A 25,013-nucleotide genomic window follows, 5' to 3' on the forward strand; every position below is an offset into this window, starting at 1 on the left:
CTTCTTCTATGCGAGAAGGAGATAATTAAATTCAAACTATCTGCGCACTAATAGTAACACCAGAACACTTGTCATCAAGGAAAACCACACAAATAAACAAATAAAAATGAATAAATGAAAAAACTGAACTCAGAGTAAAATAATTTGGAGTACAGATAAAATTTAAGTTCTTATGCTGCAGTGCAGTGTTAATAGTATAATAGTACAGCAGCAATTTCCAGACTCTGAGCTATAAGGACATCTGTACCTGCAACGCGTAGCTGACGCTCAGGCCGACGAGACCCGGGCTCATGGTGTCCCTATTCAGAACAGCAAATAATGAAGCAAAGAATATTATGAGATTTCCCACCATTTCCAGTCGTACGGCCAGCCACCTGCGAACACACGCGTACAATTTGCAGTTCATATTTTATTCAGGACACATTTAAAGATAAGCATTTTACGCCTTAACTACAAAATAACAGTCATTACCACAGATGGCAACTACTACATTTATGTTCACATCGTCTCTGTGCCGAGTGAAATTATTTCTGAATTCTTGCCATCTTTAACATAATTGTTTATTTTTTTTAGCAGACTGCATTCAGATATTAAGAACTATACATGGGGCCTAATTATAAAATATGTAAGCTGATTACATAATAAATATGATTGCAAAGGTGTACTCATTGAAGTACACCGACATTTCCAAAGTTTAACCGTCAGTCCTGTAGTATGAGGATTTGAATCCTGTTTTCTGTACGTCAAATATTATATGAATGTCAATTAATGTATTAAATAATTGCAAAACTTCAAAATTGTAACATTAAAGTACCACACCGCCTGATAGCAGACCAAACTTACAAAATATTAATAACTGTGTTACAAAATAAGTAATGCTGACCTGTTTGCAATTATACTGGGATAATAGCAGACCTGATTAAAGTCTACCCTTTCTTCTGATTCACGTATAAACCTCTGTTGTACATTGTACGCTCGAATTGTTTGTGCTCCTGCAAAGACATCATTATGAGATTCTTCAGTTAGTGGTAACTGCCCAATAAATAAAAACATAAAAAATATAAAACAACTGCACATTTCCCATTCCAATCTGACAAAAACTTAGAAAATTCTTTCCATTACATAATTTTCCTGTCACAATCATCAACAATACATATATTTATTTTTCCAGTCTATACACAAAACTTGTTTTAAAATAATGTTGTTAAAATTATTTATAACATTTACAATATAAATTGCATTATGTTATATTTTATGGCGCTTTTCTGTGTCGTATAATATTACATTTATCACAGCGCTTTTGATTTCGACGACATGTTTCGATGTTTACCACATCATCATCAGGCTTATCAATTCATATATTTTTAAAAACTATTGTACATTTGTGCATTGCGTTTATTGATTTTTAATTTTCAGTCTTCATCTTGATTTGTAGTATGCATTTTGGTGTTCGTTATCAGGTTGTATTGTGAAATACAGACGACTAATCCACCAAAAAAAAAAAAAAAATCTCAAGTACCGTGATAAAGAAAAGAACAACATTCCACTGCCATCTTACCTGTTATACTTTCACCAAAGTGCGAGTAGACAGGAGACCTTGAAACCGACTCTAACCTCTTCAACTGACGAGATGTAGAAACATAGAATCGCTACAAGAAACACAACTATATGAATTCTGGAATGCTCTTCACTCTACATCACATTTAAGTTTCTAACAAGGTTAGAAATCTACAGAAACAACACAAGGAATCGGTAAGAAGACGACCGTCTTCCGGGTCGTAGCGCGATGAAGTCTGGTAGAAGTTTATTGATGTTTCAGAGTTGCTTACTGCTCCATCATCAGGGCAATGATGGAGGCAGCAAGGACCTCTGAAATGTTGTTAAACTTCTACCAGACTTCATGGCGCTACAACCCGGAGACAGCCAACTTCATCATCACCACGGTGACAACCTGAAATCTCAACAAGTAACCTCCTTTTTCAATCATATCACATTTCAGTATATCAAAGCAAGTGCTTTCATGTTTGAAGTAGGTGCTTAAGAATTCCAGATTTGCACATTAGTAAAATATATTATTTTATTTATCCTGTCAATATATAAATTATAATAAAACTAACAGTCAGTGCAAATGACACGTGCCGTAACATGGACGAATACTTACTGACACGTCTATAACTGAAGTTTAATGTCTCTACTAATACAGTGATATTCTGATAATAAATTTTAATTTTCAATTGTCTATTGATTTATGGTACCTATAAAATAGACCAGCATGCAAAGAACCTGTTGAATTATTTTCACATAAACTGGAAAAGGTCCGCAATTCCTATGTCTAACCTCAATGGTCAGTGAACAAAATGAGACTCAATCTGAAACAATTTTACTTCACGACTTCCAATGACGAAATTACGACAATTCCAATGAGCCAAAAGCTGGCCTGCATTTTAATGAACTGTACAAATCATACCTGAATGAAGTAATATATGATGCCGATAGGAATAATCACAGATATGAAGATTGGAGTGCTGTAGCTTATCACCACAAGTGTGGCGACAACCTGCAAGTTTATACAGGAACAGTCAGTAACAAGCAGAAACACTGGAATTCAATTATACATTACAAAATAAAAACATATGAACTGATTGATCTCCAGAACACGAATTACAAGTTAATTAATTCACAACGCAACATATTAAAGTGTACAGCTGAAACTATTTTGCTTCTATCCATAAAAATATATTTTATGCCTCAATTGAAATACTTTCTTCAATGGTTCTAAAGGAAGAGATGTGAACATGTTTCGTGAGTTCAAACATTCAGGCGGCAACATTATTTCAAAACTGAAATACATGCATATCTAACAATTTTTACATTGATTCTCATTGTACTGTCCTCTTCAGATAAAATTCTACTGCATAGTAACTCTGGAGCTTGTAGAATGTACAATTTTACTTTATACTTATTTTCTAATACTTCCTCAAACAAAATATTATAATAGATAATTAATAACACGAAACATATATTATCTGAATATGATATAGTGATGGTAAGCATTACTAACAAAAACTATTAATGATAAGAAACCTCCTTAAATATATGACAAAATCATATTTTAATATACTGTAAGAAATTCAGAAACTCATAATTAACCAGTGGAACAAAAGTTGAAAACTGGAATCAAGCAGCTTTGTCAATTCCTTATCTTCACGTGCAGCTCGACATTTTACAAGAATGGGTCTTAAACATGTACATTAATGAAGAAATTTAAGTTGTTTTTCTTTTGTTTTGGAACACGGAACACAAAACAATTTCCTGCAACACTTTATGATGTAACAAAATAAATTTACGATAACTCATCTTTAAAATATCCATCCCTCACAAAACTGATTAATGACTATAAATTATATACAAAAAGATAAACTGGACAGGGAAATAAGTTAGGAAAATCACAAGGGCAGTTGAAGTTATGAATGCAGTGTCACATGAAAGTGACTAGAAAGCTTCAGTAACCATTCAGATATAGGGAACAGTGAAGTGCCCCATATACTGGAACAGTTACAAAATCACACACAACTAAAAGAAATTTCTAAACTACAAGCATTTCTACAAAACCAAGAAAAGAGCTAAGAAATCTAACACACATTGCACTTCCACACACACAGGCAACAGATAGAACTTGAAAGCGAAGGTTTGTAGAACAATTGGATTCCTAAGTTCTCTTTCTGTGCTATAAAATCACATTAGACAAATAAGATTACCTGGAAATACCACAATAAAATTATTGTTTTTTATACACACATTCATAACAAGAATGACAAAACATGTAATAAATGGCGTCTTTCATAAAAAATTATCTGTCCATTCTGAAAAACTGACAGTGACCACACAAAAAAACATTTTATAACATAACCTTAAATGTTTTAGTTTACTTGCCTAGAACATGTTCTTCCAGAACATACAAAACAAAAGAAACTGCATTGAAACTGATTTTTAGAGGTAAATAAAAATGTATCAAAGCAAAATATAAAATCTCCTGGCCATTGTATTGTGGGAAAGCAGTCTTATATGCAGTAAATACATTACATTACTGATAATGAAAATTAAAGTACAAGTGAATTGTCTGTTCATACCACATTTTCATAGCAGCTGTTAAAAGCAGTGTTCTCCCTCCAACACTTTCAATGATATCCAACAGAGATTATTTATATGATTTCATAAATTACAGGAATCAAATTTCATGACACATTTTCTCTAAAACAATTTTACTGGGAAAAAAATGTACATACTTGCAGCAAAATCAAACCTCCATGTAGGCTATACATGATTAAAACATATAATATTATAATTTTATCTGCTGTTTTGTATGGTATGAAACTTGCTACCTAACATCAAGGTAAATACGCAGACTGCATGCGTTTGAGAACATGGCGACGAGGACCTAACAGGTATAAAATTAAGTGAGGGTGGAGAAAACTGCCTAATGAGAAGTTTCATAATTTACACTCTTCACCAAGTATTATTACAGTGATCAAATCAAAAGAGGATAAGATGGGAGGATTTCTTTTATCCTTACGGCAAACTACCAATAATCATATTCTCAAGCCAGTGGATTCAGATAATCACAGATGTGGAGCTTGCAACGAGCACCACAGAATATGCTGTCGTGATGCGACACATTTAAATACTGTAAGGAAAGTTTCAATACCTGATTCAAGAATGGAAAATACAGTGACACATTGCATAAATAAAAACTATTATAAGATGAATATTTTCACAGAACTTACAGCAGTGGTTTTTTTGATAAAGAGTGCTTGTATCCAACAGACTAAAAATTAACATTATCAATAATTCATTTCCAAAGTCCAACAACAAGAAAATTTATAAATTACACAGTCATCATTTCAAGACATTTACCTTGGAAGTTGACCAATGTATGCATAAGAAGTTTTGCCATGGGCAGATCAGCGTGGGGCACAGTCAATGAAGTATGAAATTGATCACTCACCTCCGTCGAATGCAGAGCTTAGGAATGCACAAAGCAATATTTATATCTCCACCCTGATAATGGAGGCAGCAAGGACATCTGAAATGTTGGTAAACTTCTAAGAGACTACGCGGTGCTACAACCCAGAAGACAGCCATCTCGAGACTCAATGGCGTAAAAACCTCAAATCCTACACAAGCTTTTGGTATCTTAAACTACAAATTTCATGGTAGGAATTGCCGTTATAAATGAATCTCATCTTAATCGTTTCATTACAACTGTTTACCTCTGAGGCATAGAAATACTGTCATATAATGTCTTACATATAAAATAAAACACCTTATACTTCAAGAACTGGAACACAATTATCACTACAAATCCACACTCCTCAGGTCTAAACTATATCCACTTAAAAATACTCTCTTCGCATGTATCACAGTTACTTCTTCACTAGTAACAGAAAAGGAGGCATGCAGTTACAGACAATGATTCTGTTTTGTCCCAAACAAATATTAAGTCTATAACATATTTACTTTAGGGCACGGTACTCTATTAAGACTATTTTACTTCGTCTGAACTTAATGCCTTTAACAGAATTCTACCTTTGATATTTTGCAATAAGATTTAGATTTATTTTGCTGAATTTTAAATTGCTTGACTCAATTTGACATTGGAGCAGAACATTATTCCATCTTTCTACAATGGCAGTTGTTTCATGTGAAGCTCAGCCAAATAAATCACTTATTGCTTATGTTTTCGCAAATGGCGGCACTATTATGTAACCAAAATTATATGAAGAGTCTCTAACAAAAGAAATATTAAAAAGACTTACAGTTATTATCGCATGCAATATTGTAGCATAATTTCCAAAACATAAAAAAGAACACTACAACCTAACAAACATCTATCTGGACATGCAAATGCATCGTTCAAACATCAAGAGACCAAGACCGAAAGTACATTATAAACAATGCATCTACAAGCACATACACACGTGCACGCACACACAGAAAACAGAAGACAAGATCAGTTAATTAAAACATTATATATATATATATATATATAATGTTCAAACCAATAAACCATAGTATAAACAACACACACTTAAAAAAAAACACAAGTAATACATTAATAAATGGTAAAACTGAAACGGTTATAAGTCTATGACTAGAGGTCATGTGCCCAGACTGTAAAAATTACCTACAGAACTTCACAGGAATAAGCAACTTTGCAATGCAGCTCCCACATGTTTTTAGACAATTTCTCAATATTGTAAACTCTAAATATTATTGTGTAGATTATTTTTTTAATTCCATCAATCATTTGGGTGGTTAAAAAAACCATAACATTTCAAAGTTTATTCTACTTCTGGCTTCAAACTGTAGAGGTTTGAGAGGGCTTCGACTAGATGGCCCAACAGGCCACACTCTTGTCCTCCTGCCAACTTAAGACAGAAGTATTACAAACTTTCAAAATGTTGTAGTTTTCTAAAACATTTGACCAATGAATGAAGTATAGCTGATAAATAAAGACACACCTCCAAAACTCAGTACTGCTGCAATATGTGTCTGAGCCAAAGATGTCTCATAGTATGTACACAACATATTTAAACTACATTTCCTCTAATTCGGTGTTTAACTATCAATTTTAAGCAAAAATTTCAAGTGAGATTACATGTTCAAGAAGGAAATACATGGAATTTGAGTTTTTCAAAGTCAGTCCTAATGATTTAAATTTTTCAACATGCAGAATGCAACAATTTTAATACCAATGTTGGTGATGCACACCACCTGTTAACAAATTTAAGTTGTTACTTAATGCACTCCAAGTTCCACTTGAGTCACTATAAAAGGAACCAAATTATTTCTTATTAATATTTTTCCAATAACTAAATTCCTACAATACAGGATAAAAAATGTCTGAGTTAGGTTAGGGTTGATGTGTTTTTAATATTTTACTTCACTCCAGCATCAACTCCTACTACGGTTTTGTTACTTTCCCTCAGTAATTTGATATACAAATCAAACATTATTACAGCAGCGACTTTTGAAAATGTTAGGGGCGGGATATGGTGTCACAAACTGTAAACATTACCTCAAAAAGGCAATAAACCAAATCAGAAATTTGCTGGGGAATTGTTGTGTCCACCACATCCACATCTTTCGCGAAGCGTCCAATAATTCGTCCACTTGGTGTCGTATCAAAGAACATGAGCGGTGCTCGAAGAATGCCACGTAACATGACAATGTGCAGGACTCGTGCGGCTGTCCAACAGCCAATTTGTGGGGCCAGGTCACAAAAAAACGATGCAAATGCTGCAAGTAACACAACACACATAGCTTTCCCACCAAGTTCAAGCAAGCAAATAAAATTAAGTTACCATTCCATTAGCAGTTTTCAGTACTCTTTGGAGTCTTCTGAATGGTTAAGGGCTATACGTGTACTACACATAACATTTCTCTTGTGTATTTACATCACAACATTTACATACCTATGATCTTCATGCCATTTAGTTAAAAACCTATTTCTATTAAAAAAGTAATTATTAAGCAAAAAATTCTTTATATCTATTTATTGCTGAGTATTAACGTTATTTTGAATCTAAATGTTTTGAAACATCCCCCATTAAAGATGGCTTCCCAAAGCCACTTTTTTAAAAAAACACATGTTGTATTAATGTACATAAAAATAACTCAAAGCCTTTAAAAAAATTTAAATGCTTCAAATGATGCAACAATAATCATTTAACATTTTTGGAAATGTAGCCTCAAAGAATAGGTATCATACCACAAACCACAAATACCACCTCAAATAACATATCATAACAAATTTCATCCAAATCTGTCCAGTGGTTCTCAAGTTAAATCATGTGGACAGACGGACAGGGTTTGCCCTACACGTGTTCACTTCTTGAACATCGTGCACCACAAAACGCACAATTACAGCAAAGCAGGTTTACCACCTCACAGTTCTTTCCATTTCAAGGTACCATGAAAGAAAATATATTAACTTCTTCAGTACGTCAAGATGATATAATATGTAATGAAATATTTGGAACAGTACGACTGCAGAAGACTTCAGTGATTCAGTACGAGCAACTACGAAAGCACAACACAACTAGTACAAAGAGGAAGGTTGTCAGGTTGTGTTTTATGCAACAAACATTTAACAATAATATGACAAAGCCTGTAAAAGTAAAACTGCCAGTAGTTATATATTTATAAAAAAAGAATGTCCCCAGAGCTAGCAAACTGAAACTTAGTTTCAAATGAAGCTAAAGAATGATCATATATTAAGCACGCAATAAGCATGAAATATTGGTTACAATATAGAGTACACAGAGGACTCAAATGTCAGAGTTATGGCTCACGACAAACTCAAATGCTGAGGTAATACTGGTCAGATTACAAGACGTGCGTTTAATGTTTACTGTGCACATGTGTATGTGCTCGCGCACGAGCACACACGCACAACCTCTCTCAGATAGTGTGTTAAGATTTTTTTCAGAAAGCGATAAAGGATAAGTTCTGTAAGTCTGAATTCAAACACACACAATTAATGTAAACAAACAAACAAACACATATGTAATGACATTACACAATCAATGGGTTGAAACTTGAAAATATGAAGCAGATAAACCACACCATCCAGAATGAACAGAGAGGCAAGAAAGAAACTGTTTTAGCTGTGACCTGCCACTCTTTCCAACATGCTCCATATTTCACTGTATGCACGTGTTAGATTGTATGAGAGACAGTGAGTGTGAGCACATGTGCGCATATATCTAATGGCTCGAATTAAGCATATATATATATACACAGCACAAGCATCAATACTGGGAAAGCTGGATTTCTTTTCAAATGTAGTACATACATGTAAACAAATCACTTAAACACACACACCATTAAACCATTCTAGGTTTATATCAGATGCTCCTTACACCCTTTCCCAAACAACGAGTACAATATTAACAACACGTCATGCACAACACTCTGCATCAGACAGGTCTGTCAGACACACCATTCAGTTAGCAGTACTGTCGGCATAGCTCTGTCTTGAAGATGACTGTCTTCTGGGATGCTGCACTGCGTAGTCTGGTAGAAATTGACCGACATTTCAGAGGCATATCCCACAAGACAGTTATATTCAAACTCACCGCCATAAAATCCTGAAATCTCACCTATATCTAAGTTGTTTCAGAGTGCAACTGACTCAAATAAAAGTTAGCTCACTTTAGACTAATACTGCCTCTGAGAAGCGGCCTGTTGCTCTGTTCAAACAGCTGTAATATGCCTCTAAGACAATGGAGAAATTGCGTTCAAGTTAGGCTGCGTACAATGCAAAGAAGTTCCCAGTGGGTTAAACCACACAATCACAAAACATTAATTCCTTTCTGACCAGTAAAATCTGAGGCAGAGAATCATAGTTGTATTACACATACTTATTTGCATTCACAACAATCATAAAGCAAAAAAAAATTAAATAATAAAATATATGTACAAACATTTCCTCAACATTCACTGCCTTCAAACTATACCTTAACTGGAAGATGGCTGTCTTCTGGGTTGTAGCCTGAACCAATGGTAAACTGCTACCAGACTACACGGCTCTATAACCCAGATGACAGCTATCATTGTACTCACCGCCATGAGAACCTTAAATCCTACTGTTACCTTATATGATTTGTTGAGTGTGCTGTGCAATGTTCCGCAAAAGCCACGTCATATACAGACGTACAGTTGTATAATTATACTAACAAATGTACAGCATGTCTTGCACACACATATGTGCTTAAATATACATTTACTAATAATATACAATTATTAAGTAACTGTGTTCCATTCTTGAAATATACTACAGATCATTTTTCACTGAATAAAATAGAAATCAAATTAACTACTGTTTCATAAAAAAATCACATATAATTAAGTAGGATATCTGGACCAGATGGAAGATCAAGGCACAGACAGTATTAAAATGATCTTGGAGGGAAGATGCGTGGATTAAACTGATCTATCTTACGCAGTGGCAGGATCTCGTGAACAACGTAATAAACCTTAGCATTCCATAATGCTGACTTTCATCTCCCATGAAGAAAAGGCAGTTTCCAGACTCAAGGCACTGAAGGAGACTGGAAGATGAAATTAACACTCTTAAACTGTCATAGTGAAAACTGATGGGGGCTGAAAGACCAAAAAAGTCGTCTAATCTAGTCTATCAATCCAGCGGGAAAGCAACCATACATGACGGATGTCAAATTTTTCTGGGAGCGACGTTTAGAAGCAGTAGTTTTGGAATGGACAAGATAACACTACAGAGGAAACATGGATTTAAAAACTGCACTCACTTTGAATAAAGCTTTGGACTATGAGTCACAGCGGCACAACTTGAGTGAGGGTTTTCTTCCACCAAACATCAGTTTTGATGTGACTAAAGCAGGAAGGAAGAACAGCTGCCACCTCAGAGACTTGCTACTTACGGGCCTGCCTAAGTAACCCACATGACCAGAGGTTATTGTTGGAAAGCACCGTTAAGCAAAAATGGGAAGTGAGGTCACTGTTGGGGCACACTGTTACAACAATTGGAATTGAGACAGCTGTAGACTTACAAAATTACCCACAATTACATCCCAACAACAGTTCATATGCAACCTATATCAACAATTTCCAACCTTCCCTGAATTGCACATAAGCAAAATTTCAGTAACTTTTCTGAAAAAGCCATGGTTATGAGAGTAGCCGGCTATAAATTTTCATACTGTAAAGCGCGTTCTTTGGCATAACAAAAATGTATATTAGGAGGTCTACAGATTTATCTGGTCCCATAGACAAACAGAAGATCACAACTCTTATGTATATTACTGAAATAATGTTTTACTATTTCACCCAGAAGAAGTGGACCCAAAATTTACAGTAAACAATGCATGTTTGTTATTTTCTGGCAGACTTTGTTACAGATTCTGTGATGAAACTCAAACAAAATATCAGAATGAATATCTGACACAGCTCTCACCTGAAAGCTGAAGTTATACATTAAAATTAATTATAATTATGCTGCAACGAGAAATTGTTTTTATACAGGTGACTGAAAGTGAAAAGAAATCTGAAATTTTAAACAACCCTTGTCATATCACATGTATGGTTTATGGTTCCCGCAAAGAACGTCTTACAAGTCCACTCTCAAGCCAAAAAGTTTCCCTTCACCTGAGGTTACCTCTTAGAATTGCTTAATTACGGCTGTTGTCACAATCACACAAATGAACGGAATATGGTTACTGACCCGAAAAATATTAGGAAACCACATATGGAACAAGTGAGGCAGGACTGCGTCGACGACATTCACGTCGCTCGAGAAACGTGCCAAGATACGTCCAATAGGTGTAACGTCAAAGAACGTCGACACGGGTAAACGCATCAAGTTTTCCAACAGAGACTGGTGGAGCAATTTTGCTGCCTTCAGTCCTCCAATACCATTAGTAAGTGTATGCACAAACACACTCAGTGCTACAATAAAAATTAAACAGGTTTATCCAAGTTTTCACTCGATTGTTTATCCACAATCAGAAAGCAGAACTTTCTTCACACTTAAACATCTTACAATAAAATCATTTTTTTTTTAAAAATATGGATGTCATAAGTATTATCATGATGGTTTTAACACTCATATGAATGCAGTCAACAAAACCAACACCTGAATTTTTTTAGACAGATCTCGACGTTTGTAGACTAAGGAGAAATAACAACATATTAGTAATGAATCTTACTATAATAAGAATTACAGACTCAGTATCACAATGCCTCACTTGGTCTACCACAGTTCACGCCTGCATTTGTTTTTAAGCCACCTATCTTACTCTACAGGAAAAGAAGACCATTTTGATATTTCGAAATAACAGAATGTGAAACCTTGCGTAACTTTTATGCCATGAGGAAAAACACGACGGTACAGCACTGGGTTCGTTCCTTTGCAAATACAATATGTGACCAACTTTCAGATGGGAATAACAGATTTATCTCTGAACTCCCAATAATTTATTAAATCGTAAATTTTGTTTCATAAATTTCCCATGCAGTATTCAACAAGCTTTGCACAGCTTCTCAGTATGTAACTCACACATACTTCACCATAGCCTGCCTCACCGTTGTGCCAGTAACACCCTGTAACATTATTCTTATTGAATTCTACATGCACCCCCATGCCCCCCCCCCCCAAAAGAAATATATGTCATATTAAGACAATAAGTGAAGAAGAGAGTTTTGAAGAGAAGGCATCCCTTATAAATATGGAGGTATGGTTAAGAAATTATGCAACAAGAAGTCTGACGTCAAAAACCTGAACTCACGCAAATTAACCTAAGTTAGATTGCTTAAGTTTTTATGAGCTATGTTTCTAATTTTGATAATTCCCACATATGAAACAAAATGCAAAATAATTATACTTGGAATTTCATTTAAACTAAATTACAAGGAATTTTTGTATGAAATTAATATAAAATCAAACTACACTATGTTGGTGCCTGCTTCAGTTGCCATGAAGATCTTTTCACATTTAATTTACTTTATAAAGAAATTTTATAAATTTTGTACTCTCAATGTAATCTGTAAAGATAATGCTGCAATAAAATTCATTATTGTACGACACAAAGAAAGTCAATTTTCGTCAACTTTGATGAGTCACAACACTAGTTATAATTAATAATACTTAAACCAGCACACAAGATATTTATAAGTTCTGCAAACATTAAATTTCATTTTATAATAGTTTCTTTAACACACAGACTCTTCAATCAAGAGAATGTATAACATTTAATTTAAAGTTTTTGAGATATGTTGTCATAGTTAAACAATAACCACACCAAATTCCATGCAACTCTTTCAGCACATCAAAAACTATGTAAATAAACAAAATAATATAGAATTCATACTGCAAAGTAACTACCAATGCTGATCTAGGAAACATCACAAGTTCATTAAAACACCTGAGAAGATTTAAGTGTCATTTAAAACCACACAATACAAACCTCTGCAAATCAAATTACACCCAAGCTCCCTCACGTTTCCAAATATCGAACAACCACAACCTTAAACTTGTACCCTATACCAAATGATAGCCAACATTCACACCGTATTATACGATACAGTGAAAAGAAAAGTAGACCAAACAATTCATAACTTTAAACCCACTCACTGGATTTTCACTTTGACCAAGAAAGCAAACACAGGATTTGTTTTATTTATAACCTATAAAAATAATGTAGTACAATACAGAATCATCAGGGCAATGAGTGAGCTACTCACCTATCGCCCTGATGATGGCGGGAGCAAGGACCTCTGAAACGTTGGTAAACTTCTACCAGACTACAACCCATTTCCTGTGCTGTGTTTGCGCTTGCATTTACCAATTTTCTTCTTATATTTGTTTTTTATTTTTTTCATTATTATTTTAAAAGGGTGTTAATGTGAAATAGCGTAAAATGAATCATAGTAAAGCGGGGCCTACCTGTACATTACTATGCATCCCTGTACACAAGATATATAAAACTCCTATCAAAGTATTTACTATTACACAATTAATAAATTTTATACTACTTAAAAGGTAAAGCCTTAGGACATGTATAACTCATGAACTGCCACAAAAGGATTACAAACAAGCAAGGAATAAAAACAACATACAAGCAAGTTAAAAAAAGTAAGTAAACAAGAAAAAAAAAGCATGCAATTACGAAAAACTAAAACTGCCCTTGTAAAGTCCTACTATAAAGTGGATTCCATTAATATAAACTTGGCAACCAACACTTATTCCACATCGAAGGGACAGTGTGGATTATGATACATACTGAAATAAGTAGGTTATATCTGGAAGAAATCAAGTGGTTTTTTTGTTCTTACTACGCAAACCAGGGTTCAAGCAATTCCACTCACAGCATACATCCCTTTTACAAAACGTATCCCATGTTTTAAGCAAGCCAAACGCATTTAAAGGAAATATGTAATTTCAAAAATATGTTCAATTTGTGATACTAAATCGCAATACAAAACTTTGCGGCTGAATTAAAAAGAAAGTTTGTGTGCGCAACTAAAAGAAACTACTTCTGAACAGCAGCATTTGGGATTGAAATGATTAATCTTTATCACATAATACGTGATTACAGACAATAATTACTTTACACTCTGAGGGAATACACAGCTGGGTAAGGGAAAGTTATTTAGAAATTTCCCATTTCACTGCTCGCGCGTTGAACATTTCAATAGCTTATTCATCAATTTACTTTGCTATTCACAAGTACACCCACTGGTGAAAATGTGACAAAAGATTTTACATTAACTCGTAGCTAGATGTGGAATGGAATAGACCTCTGTATCAGACTTCCTTTATTTTCTGTTGGAAGATCTAATGAAATCATTTGTAGTTACAATTCATCACACCGTATCAATCAATAAGTGTCAACTGGAAACGCTTATGAATGGTATAGAGGGAACAACTTCGGCATATTAATTAAAGTATAAGTGTTCCAACAACACTCGAGCCACAGTGGTCTATTATGACAATGACACAAATTTTGTTTTATATCAAATTGCTGTTCTTCCAGTATATTGGTTACAGGGATCGTACAGAATAACATCATTACCGAGAATAAACAGGTGAGCCACGCCCGGATATTATGCGGGATTGTGTTGTCCATGGTGTCAATGTCTTTACTGAACCGGTTTAAAATCCTGCCTGTGGGCGTAGTGTCGAAGAACCTGAGGGGATTGCTGAGCACATGAGAGAGCATCTGACAGTGAAGATATCTGGCTGCCAGAAGGGTGCCGAGAGCCAGGTACAGTGACGAGATGAACACTGCAATGACTACAAACACGCCAGCACACTGAGTAAGGCTTAGCATACTATTTCCTGAACACTGTGATGTATTTTTACAAATGGTCTTGAATTAATTGTATTATTCTATAATCAACAGATGTCTGGAAATGTATGCTGGAATAAAGATGCCACTGCTAGACTAGCACAATAAACACAACTATCAAATACAATGTCTCAGGAGCTTATTTGATTATGAAAATATATACAGTAAAAAAGCAGTTTTTAGATACGGAGATGTATGTTAAATAAGTTTTTCCTTTTGAGAAACCTTCTGTACAGTATGTCTCACTGAAAAGTATATGATGCTAGAAAATTTAAAGGTACAGTCCACAACTGTAATCTTGAGACTTGCGGGGTGAGGAAGTGGGGTGAAGGAGGAAAGATAGTGTCTGCCTTTAACGCTACGGACTTACTGCATTCCTTGCAGGTCTCAAGATTACAGTCGTGGACTGTAAATTATAAAATTATATAACCAGAAAAAGCATAATAAAGAACAGAAAGACCCACCTAAATAATTTAATGACCGCTATCTCAATTTTTAAAAAATAAAATGAGAAATCCATCCCCCCCAAATAAATTTTAAATTGCAAGCACTGTTCAATTATTTTAACAATTATCAACTCTGACCACAGTATAGATTTCCATGACTCGATCTGCACACGTTATAGGAAACTGTAAAATCAATTGTGAGTTATGTAAAGTGTCTCATACATTTCAAATCATTTCCAATATACACACAACTAGGACAGAATAAACGGGACAGCTTCCCAGTAAGCAATCTGACAGAGGGTGAAAAACATCAAGTTTGCACGGAAAAAAATGTATAAATTGTCCCTCAAAACACAATGAGTTATCTTAAAACACAGTTACAATTAATTTTCCACAGTTATACAAAACAAAGCAGATACAGAGCACATAAATTAACTCAGGAGAGTTAATGTTCTAATTTTGTATTTTTTTTGCACAATGTTTTCAGCATGGAAACGTAACTTACTTTATGGCCGAACATTTCGACACTGACGACTCACTTCCTTTAGGAGACCTCTGAATGGAAGAAGAGACTAAAGGCATTATAATTCCGTGCATCACCATTAAGCACTGACGGTGTATAAAACGGCACTTACATTTACGTTTAATCAAACAAACCAGCCACCAGTAGACGAACAAATAGTGCATTATCACAATTTCTTCTCTGAGGTGTTTTACACAAATATGTGATGAAAACCATGTATATCTTACAAGCATATACATGAATATATGTCATGTGTTATGCTACAGCACGACAGTAGTTTGAGATCATTCAGTGTGTCAATTATAATGCATGCTGTATGTGGGAATATGCAAACAGAGAAGTTTGGTTGGAGTATAAGTTCAAAGTTTGATTAAAACTAACAAGTGTTGTCCACGTACACATATAACGAATAATCTCAATTCAAACTGAAGATGGTTTATGAAATTTAAGACTGGTGACTCTTGGAAAGTTCCCTCATGCTCATTAATTTAAAAAAAGTCATATGACTAAACAGTTTATACGTATCTGTAAGGACAAAGTGACAGTTTTGTTACAGTAAAGGTATAATGAAATACGAAGAAGGTACTTTAGTTGCAATTTTGAGTCATACCCTTTACCCTGGAGTCAGGAAATTAACAACACACCGTCTTGATGCAGAGAGCAAAATTTAAAAACTACTCAGTATGAAAATTTGCTTTTTGTGTTTCGAAACATCACTGTCAGGCTGTAAAATGACAATCTACAAAACATATTTTACATTACTGAAATGCTAGAGAAGTTCCTATCTGATGTGCACCTCCTCCCACAACTAAAAGCTGAAAATATTCATGCAAAGGTGCTTTTTGTTTTCGTACAGAATATTTGTAATGTGAATATGGTAACCGGGAAAGAAGCAATGCAAATTTTTACATATATAAAATAAAAATAAGACTTTTAACAATATGGGAAAATAGTGACATTCTACATTGCGTTTCGGATATTCCGCCAGACAGGAGTAATCCCTTCGTATTCTATATGAACAATCCACACATTTATTTATTAACCCTAAGACTACAAGGTCATCGTCTCTCAGACATAAAGAAAAGGGAAAAAGAAAGTCATTGCTTTGATATTTACAGGTATGACAAAAGATAATAATATTTTACAAAAGGGCACTTCAAAACTTTTAAAAATAATGTTAATGCTCAGTGTCAGACTCCAAACCAGTAATTTTAATGGTGCCTGTTCTCATAAAAAAAAAATGTAATTTGCAAATTTCAGAGCCTTCTGTCACTAAAACTACGAACTAGGAACCTAATAATAAATTAACTACATACAGCAGAACCCTACTCAAGAAGCTAACAGTAAACTCAGCTATTCAAAAAATACCCCACATTCTATGGAACCTAAAAGCTCATATCCATGTTCAAAAGAGAAGTCCCTGTTCTGAGCCACATGAATACAATCCACACCCCCCAAACCCTATATACTACTTCCTTAGGATCCTTTTTAATATTATCCTCCAACCTATGCCAAGGTACTCTGAATGGTCTCCTCCTTCAGGCTTTCCAACCAAAATTTTGTATGTATTTCTCATCTCCCCTCCTCCCTCTAGACACTTAATCCCTTTTAAGTCCAAATATTCTCCTCAGCATCCCGTTCTCAAACACCTTCAATCAGTCTTCTTCCCTTTGCATGACAGACCGGGTCTCACACCCATTTACAAAGTAACAGGTAAAATTATAGTTTTGTATATTTCAATCTTTATGATTTTAGACAGCAGACAGGAAGACATAAAATTCTGAACTGAATAATATCAAGCATTTCATTAATTTAGTCTGCTCTTAATTTACTTGTGAGTGAAATTCTGATTTGCTTCTATCATTAACAAATATTTTAACTTCGCCACATTTTCAAAGAATTTGTTAGGTACCTTAACATAATTTTGTCTTGTAGTTGAGTGATGAGACGTGACCATCTCGATCAATTCCGTTACCAGCACGTCTAACATAATTTCTGCATTTCCCTTTATGATATTTATGTTTCCACCCAATAAATTAATATCATCAGCATACGTCAAAAACTGATTTGTCTCGATCGAGGTAGTCAAGCAAAATGCTTTTGGGTATTTTAAACACAATGCATAAAAAAGAGAATGTCTCATGGGGGAGCCAAATTATTCCACCTGTCCAAGATGAAACTCAGAACCATTTAATGGATTTGGATGAAACATGGCACTAAAACTGCGTATAATTATCGTAAAGCACCACATAATTTTGGTTCAGATATGTCGAGTACAGCCCCTATACCAGATCCAAGTGGTATGGAAGATGTAACATGCAAACAAACGTACAGAACCTCATTAGCATATGTCGATCACGTACCAAATGTATAAAAGGCACACTAAAATTATCCTTCCGCGCTCAATTAGACCTGACATCGTATGTGAAAGCGTCTGAGGATAGACTTTTAATTACTGTTTTCTAGATCTAATCTGTACAAACAGTCACTCGGGCTGGGTTTCGTGTAATGGGCAGACATATTTACAGACAGTAGCAAATATGATCCATGTGTTAAAAATGCACAGGGTACTCCCTGAAAAATACTGTAATACCTTTCACACTGATGAGGTCTTCAAGCTGATTGAAAAGCCATAGTTCAAGCTGTCTTCATTCCTCCGCCAGAACAATTCCTGCTGAAGGGGTTTAAACAAGAGCCAGACTACTGCATAGCAAACACAATCTGACATTCATTTTCCACCCCAACATGAGAATTCACAAAGAAAACCATGCAATTCAAACTTTGCTTTCATGAAATGCAAAGGGAATCAACGGCGTATCAGACGCGACAGGGAAAGACAAGACTCCCATTTAAATGACCTCAAGTGCAAAGTTTGAATCCGGTCAGCTCAACAAAAAAAATGTAAATGTATGTCTTACCTTGGCCGGCTCCTAGCGCTCCATAGACACCCAAATAAAGATCTCGCTTGCCTTCATTTACAGTCTCATTCACATAGACATTCTTATCGTTTGACCACTCTGAAAGCCACACATTTGAACCAATTGAAAATGCTTGAAAAACCAGGTTGAAAAATATGGTAGCCCCAGAAAGGAAGATTCCAATACTCTTGAGGTAATAGGTGTAGACATGCCATTTCACCTGAGGAAAAAATTACAAAAAATTATGAGAGTCATTTAAACAAATTGGGATCTTCATCAGTCTTTATTTTCTACACCGCAATAGTCACGTTTTCAATAAGATTCTGAAAACTGCGTATTTTACAGATAATAAATGGAAAATGTACCTAAAAAATTATAAATGAGTACTGTACCACTGCACTGTTTGAAGACCTTATAAAGTTGTATTGGGAGAATGTACATCATAAACCCACCAATAAATCAATAAAGTTAGTCAAAAACTAACAAAAAAGAAGGCGCAGTTCATCAACTTACACTTCCAGTTTCTGTCTTCTCGGCTTCTATGAGTTTATCTCCATTAGGCTTTGCTACAAACTTAGAATTAGAACCAGTATCCTTGTCTAATGAATTGAGTCTATGTCGAGAGCCTCCCCGTTCTGTGCTGCTCTCTACCGAGTGCTGCCTGCAACACAAATCAATATCAACACTTTATGATAAAAACTTCACTTCCGAAGACATGACCATCATTAACGCTAGTAATTCTTAGCAAAACCACTCTATTGCGCGTATCTTCGCATGCTCATGAATTTCTACCCCATGTTGATACGTAGTTGTTTTAGTTTGAATAGTAAACAGGTACAAACAGCAATAAATGTTATTTAACCTCTAAATCAATAAATATAACATCATGAGTCTTCTGTAATACCAGAATAACTTGCCTGTTCAGTGATCCGGTCAAAGACTGTTTTTCTCCTGACAGAGAAGCCGAGTCGCTCTGGCTTTCAGATGCTCTGGAACGCGCATGATTCAGTTTCTGCTGGAGCTCCTCTGTACCAATTGTGTTTTCTAACTGTTGTTTAATTTCATCCAAGTCTGAAATCAAACATTTCATGCAGCTAATGCCACAATTCTGTAACTCTTCATATGAAATAATTTTCACCCACGAAAAACCTGAAATTCTTAACGCAACAAAAGTACAATTTAAAAAGATACATTAACGCGACAGAAACATCTTGTACTCCCAATGAATAAAGGAATTTCAAAATATTAAGAGATAAAATTTCACTTTATCTAAGGCATCACAACTTTTTAAAAGAAAAAGTTAAACATGCAAAGTATATCTGAAATAACGACACCAATTTAACGTCATGTTGTATGCAATGAAAGACAGCGAAAACGAAGGAACAAAGCAATTACTACAGTACACACTCTTCAATAAACAAAAGATTTCATCAGTAAACGCTAATTCCGTATTTTTAACTGACTTTAAGAAATCAACATCCACAACACTTACCAGCTTCAGATGTACCATCATCCACACCAATCTCCTGTAAATGTTGAACTAAAAATTCTGCGAAAGCCCCTTTCTTCTCTAGCAGCTGCTTGTATGTGCCCATCTCGGTCACCTCGCCATCTTTCAAGACGACGATCATATCCACGTCCGGCAAGTAAGTGATTCCATGTGTCACCAACACTCTTGTCTGTGACATCAGAAAATCCACTTGTTGAGACAACCTGTATGGAATACTGAGGCTACCTCGGAACTTCGTACCCATCGCCTTTCATTTAAATGTCCTAATAATATTTTTTTTAGAATTAAAATTATGGAAAACTTCATGTTACATCATTCCTCTTAGCACCCTGTTCTCAAAAAAATTTATGAACAATCTTCTGATATTAATCATCAAGTTCCACACTGAAAATAGTACCCACCTTCCTGCGAAGAATGCCACTGGGTCCAATAACATTTTCAAAAATGTGTTTTCCAACATGGCTATCCACTGCACTAAGAGGGTCGTCAAGAAAATAAATATCTGCATTGTTGTAGACTGCTCGGGCAAGAGAAACTCGTTGTTTCTGACCTCCACTGAGGTTAATACCCTGTGACATAGAGAAAGTACAACAAACTTAAATACCTGATCACTACGAGATAACAACTCAGGAATCACTGCAATCAGCCACGCGCGGCTTGGAATGCATATAAAAATTTGCTACGAAACACACAGAAAATCACAGAATGTACACCCCCACCTTATAATTTTTCTTATAGGAAATGTGTACCAAGAAATGGTACTGAACTCACTGCAGTTAGGTTAGGTTTCTGAAATGAAAAACTGCATCTGTATTTCTTAAAACAGATTCTTTATACATATCCTGGCTTCCCAGGACAATTTTAACCATAACAGAATGCAGAAAGAATGCATAATTCCACATTTTCTTGAATTTCAAAACCTCTAGAATTGCATCTGGAGACTTCAGTAGGTAATGGTAAAATATACTCGTTTAGATTTCAGAGATCTACATGAATATTAAAGTCTGGTGAATATGGGGGGGGGGGGGATGCTGATTTTCATAACTTTAATTTGTTTATGCCACAAAATTTTATGACAAAGAAGATACTGGATTTCTTCTAAATTATTAATTACACAAAAATGAGTTTTGGTGTCCAGAAGCTTCAGACTTACTACTGCATTTCACTTGCTGGAAATCTGGATCCGTGGAATTAAAACACACAGCAGGATAAAAATGGCAGTCTTGAATGAGCTATTTGAACGATAAAACAATACGCAAGCATCTGGACTTGATAATTTCAGTTGAAACTAAATTATTTATCGTGACAAAAATTCTTAAGCAACTACTTAGACGAGCTCTGGCTCTGTTTTATGTTTTCAAGAGATATGAACGACACACAATATTCCCTACCTTTTCCCCAATCTCTGTCTGGTCACTAGCTGGAAGCATCTCAAGATCAGGTTTCAGAGCGCAAGCTTCAATAATTCTTTGGTATGAAGAATGATCGAGCGACTTGCCAAATATGATGTTATTCAACAATGTTGCATTCTGTATCCACGCCTGTTGTGGGACGTATGCAATTGAACCCTGGGAACAGAAACAAAATTAATATAACACGACACCAAGCGATAATTTACTGTCCCCCAAACCGAACGGCGCCTTAAAAGGAAAGAAAATTCTGAAACACCAACGTGTGATGTCGAAAATAAATGTCGCAGCAAAAGAAAGCGTACCAGAGCTGCTTCAATAAATGACAGGACCACCAGAGGCACTGCGTGCAATCAGGAAGACTCTTACATTGATTAGGAAAATTTTGATAGTTGTTCTGTCCTTTAGTTTTGCTGTAGCAAAAATCAGTTTATAAAGTTACAAAACATATCTCATACGCTATTTTCATATCGAACCTTGGTGTTGACTCTGCCAGTGATTTTGTCCATTTCTCCCAAAAAAGCAGATATAAGTGAACTTTTTCCTGAACCGACAGTTCCAACGACAGCCACAAGAGAACCCTGCTTAAAGCTGAGATTGATGTTACGCAGGATTACTTGATCTTCGGATCCCCACGAAAAATTACCATTCTCAATTACCAGATGATTCTCTGAAATAAACAAGTTACACCAATTTATTATCGACAAATTATACATTTTCAGTTCCATTATCATTATATTTTATCACGTATGTTAAAATTACTTTAACAGAATATTTTAGCATGATTTTAACATAACCTTTACAAATAAGTACAAAGTAAAAAATCTCATATAACAACTGAGGGAAATAGAGGAATCTCAAAGCGTTTCTATCTATTAAATAAGAATAGAGATAAGTCTGTATAATAGACAAATGTTGATTTGTGATAATTTTGCAGTACTGACACATCAATGAAAATGCAATAATTCTGGTGTAATCACGGCAGCATTACTATCTGTAGTACATTAAAATGTATACTGTAAGCATATACCTTTCACGGCTGTCACATAGCTCAGGTCATCCAGAAGTCAGCAGTATACAAATTTAATTAAAAAAATGCCAATGACGATGTCAATTCATATATCAAAACATATTTATAATATTTTAACCAATAAAACATTTTATGAAGAGGTACCAGGTTTTATTAAGACACACTAAGATTTGTAGGATGACTTTCTGCTGCGTTGATGCGCCACACTCTGGCAGAAGTTCAGACACTTCAGAGGTGCTTGCCACCTCGATCATCACAGTGACGGGACTATACAATACAGAAGATATTCATCTTCTTATCTGCCACTGTAATTACCTGAAACCTCTCTGATTACATCATGGAATAAACATCACAAATCATCTACTTATTAGATTTGAGTACAATTTCACTGAAATGCTATTATACCATATATTTCTTGTCCCCTTAAAATGTTAAATGAAGAATCACATTATAATGCTCACTAGGAAGTTTTCTTATGTCTAAAACAGTCACTTCTGACTGTCTCATCTCCAGAAAGATGAAATACGCGCATTTTCAGAAGGATGTATTCTCAGTTAAGAATCATTTTTGTTACAGCCTCAAGAAAGTTACACTAATGAAAATTTCATTGTATAGAAGAGCAACTTACTTTCAGACTGATCGTGCTGCACGCTGTTAGGATCCAGTTCTTCAGAGTTCATGAATCTGTTCACACGCTTGATGGAAACACTGGCCTGGAAGTTACACCAAAATCACACGTTCTTCATTTCAAGTAATATAACAATTTATTACTAAAAATAATAGCTTGCCGTAATATATTAAGATATACAGGTAGGCCCTGATTTACGCCGGGGTTACGTTCCACCTCCTCAGGGTCGTTAGCTGAAGCGGCATAAATGAGGAACAATTATAATGTATTGTACTCGCAGGACGAGGAGAAAGCGACTGATGCCCACACGGCCTAGGTACCCACTTCCTGTGCTGCGTTTTTAAATTTTCTTCTTATATTTTTATTTTTTCATTATTATTTTGAAAGGGCGTAAATGTGAAACAGCGTAAAATGAAGCGTCGTAAAGCGGGGCTTACCTGTATACGTGTTTGAAAGCCTTTTTTTTAAAAGAAAACTTGGAAAAAAAGAGTTTAATTAATAATATCTTGCTTCATAACAGTGTGTTTAAATAAAAAGCCTTACTATGTATAAATCTGTGGACAATGTTTGGTCTGAAGAGAACTGAACCAATGTAATTATAATACAAAAGCCTTACAATAAAAACAATTATGGCCGTGCTGTAACATTTTAATTTTCTACTTTTCCTAAAAGAGAAGCTCACGTTCTCTAATGCACAACCGAGCACCATACGTAAACACATGCACAACACTACCCAACTCGTAATGTACCAACCACTCAAGCAAGTTATTACATGCTGGCAATTCGATACGATAAACTAACAAAGTACTCATTGTAAGAACACAACCAAAAGCTGTCAGTGACAGGTCTCAAAACTCAAAAGCGTCTTAACATTTTAAAATTATATTTATTTATATACACAGCCTCAAGTTCATCCTACGTACCATATACCTCGTATGAATTGTAAAGCTTGAAGCATGAGACTAAAATAAAATATATGATGTAGGGCTTACATTGTCGGCTGGAAATAAAATTTTATTTAAAAATTCAACAAATATACTGCACATCCGGTATGCTGTTAATACTTTGTGCTTAATCAACATTCATGCCACAGAAACATTTATACGAAAACAACAAATATTTTTACCCGCTCATAACCCATAATTTCACCCCCAAAATTTATCAAATAAAAATAACCCAGAGTTCTATCTACACTTGGTAACAAGAACATTTTCATTCTGACTTTCTAGAGAATTGGTTGAACCCGAAGCGTTGTCATATGTTGAAATAAAACTATAGAAAAATATAAGGATAAAAGACAAACTAAATTTTTTTTAGAGCCACGCTTACGCAATTAGCCACAGTCGGGAATATTTCCTTAATCCTAGATGCACCGTAATATAAAGCTATGTACAATGGCAGCGTGCACAAGCCGACAAGCCATAAAGCAGTGTTTCTATGCGATGTTAGTAACTCAGTCCCTGCTTACCTGCACCAGATTTGATATCAGCATAGGCAACATAGAGAGGGGGAAACGCAGTATATTGAAGAGTGATAGCGAGACAAACGCTGTCTTCGAGTCGAGAATGTTGTTTGGATCCGACAGGACAAACGTGCCAAAGGAGACCAGTGATACCTAATAACGTGAAATGTAAAGCGATACTTAAAACGAACTACATACG

At 35.1% G+C, this 25,013-nt stretch overlaps 1 protein-coding gene across 7 annotated transcripts in view; it reads right to left on the bottom strand.

Moving 5' to 3' along the window:
* The window catches only part of MRP (Multidrug-Resistance like Protein 1), a 66,289-nt gene that overhangs the window by 6,146 nt on the left and 35,130 nt on the right, over positions 1–25,013 (bottom strand). For 2 of the 7 annotated variants that reach the window (XM_087349323.1, XM_087349319.1), the window contains 14 exons: positions 24,821–24,967; positions 23,353–23,437; positions 22,171–22,364; positions 21,677–21,853; positions 20,687–20,854; positions 20,268–20,454; positions 19,689–19,846; positions 19,289–19,432; positions 18,776–18,995; positions 7,079–7,299; positions 2,468–2,557; positions 1,559–1,649; positions 884–992; positions 248–374 (listed from right to left, as the gene is read on the bottom strand). In XM_087349323.1, coding sequence (XP_087205449.1) covers positions 248–374; positions 884–992; positions 1,559–1,649; positions 2,468–2,557; positions 7,079–7,299; positions 18,776–18,995; positions 19,289–19,432; positions 19,689–19,846; positions 20,268–20,454; positions 20,687–20,854; positions 21,677–21,853; positions 22,171–22,364; positions 23,353–23,437; positions 24,821–24,967 — 2,118 coding nt within the window. Of the gene's footprint in view, positions 1–247; positions 375–883; positions 993–1,558; positions 1,650–2,467; positions 2,558–7,078; positions 7,300–11,263; positions 11,488–14,612; positions 14,834–18,775; positions 18,996–19,288; positions 19,433–19,688; positions 19,847–20,267; positions 20,455–20,686; positions 20,855–21,676; positions 21,854–22,170; positions 22,365–23,352; positions 23,438–24,820; positions 24,968–25,013 lie in introns of all 7 variants that reach the window. The other 5 variants (XM_087349320.1, XM_087349318.1, XM_087349322.1 and 2 more) reach the window with 4 other exon arrangements.

The sequence above is a fragment of the Zootermopsis nevadensis genome, unplaced genomic scaffold, assembly GCF_977971745.1.
Source record: "Zootermopsis nevadensis isolate Lab colony 2312 unplaced genomic scaffold, Znev_1.0 Znev_ptg000016l, whole genome shotgun sequence".
Classification (NCBI taxonomy): Eukaryota; Metazoa; Arthropoda; class Insecta; order Blattodea; family Termopsidae; genus Zootermopsis; species Zootermopsis nevadensis.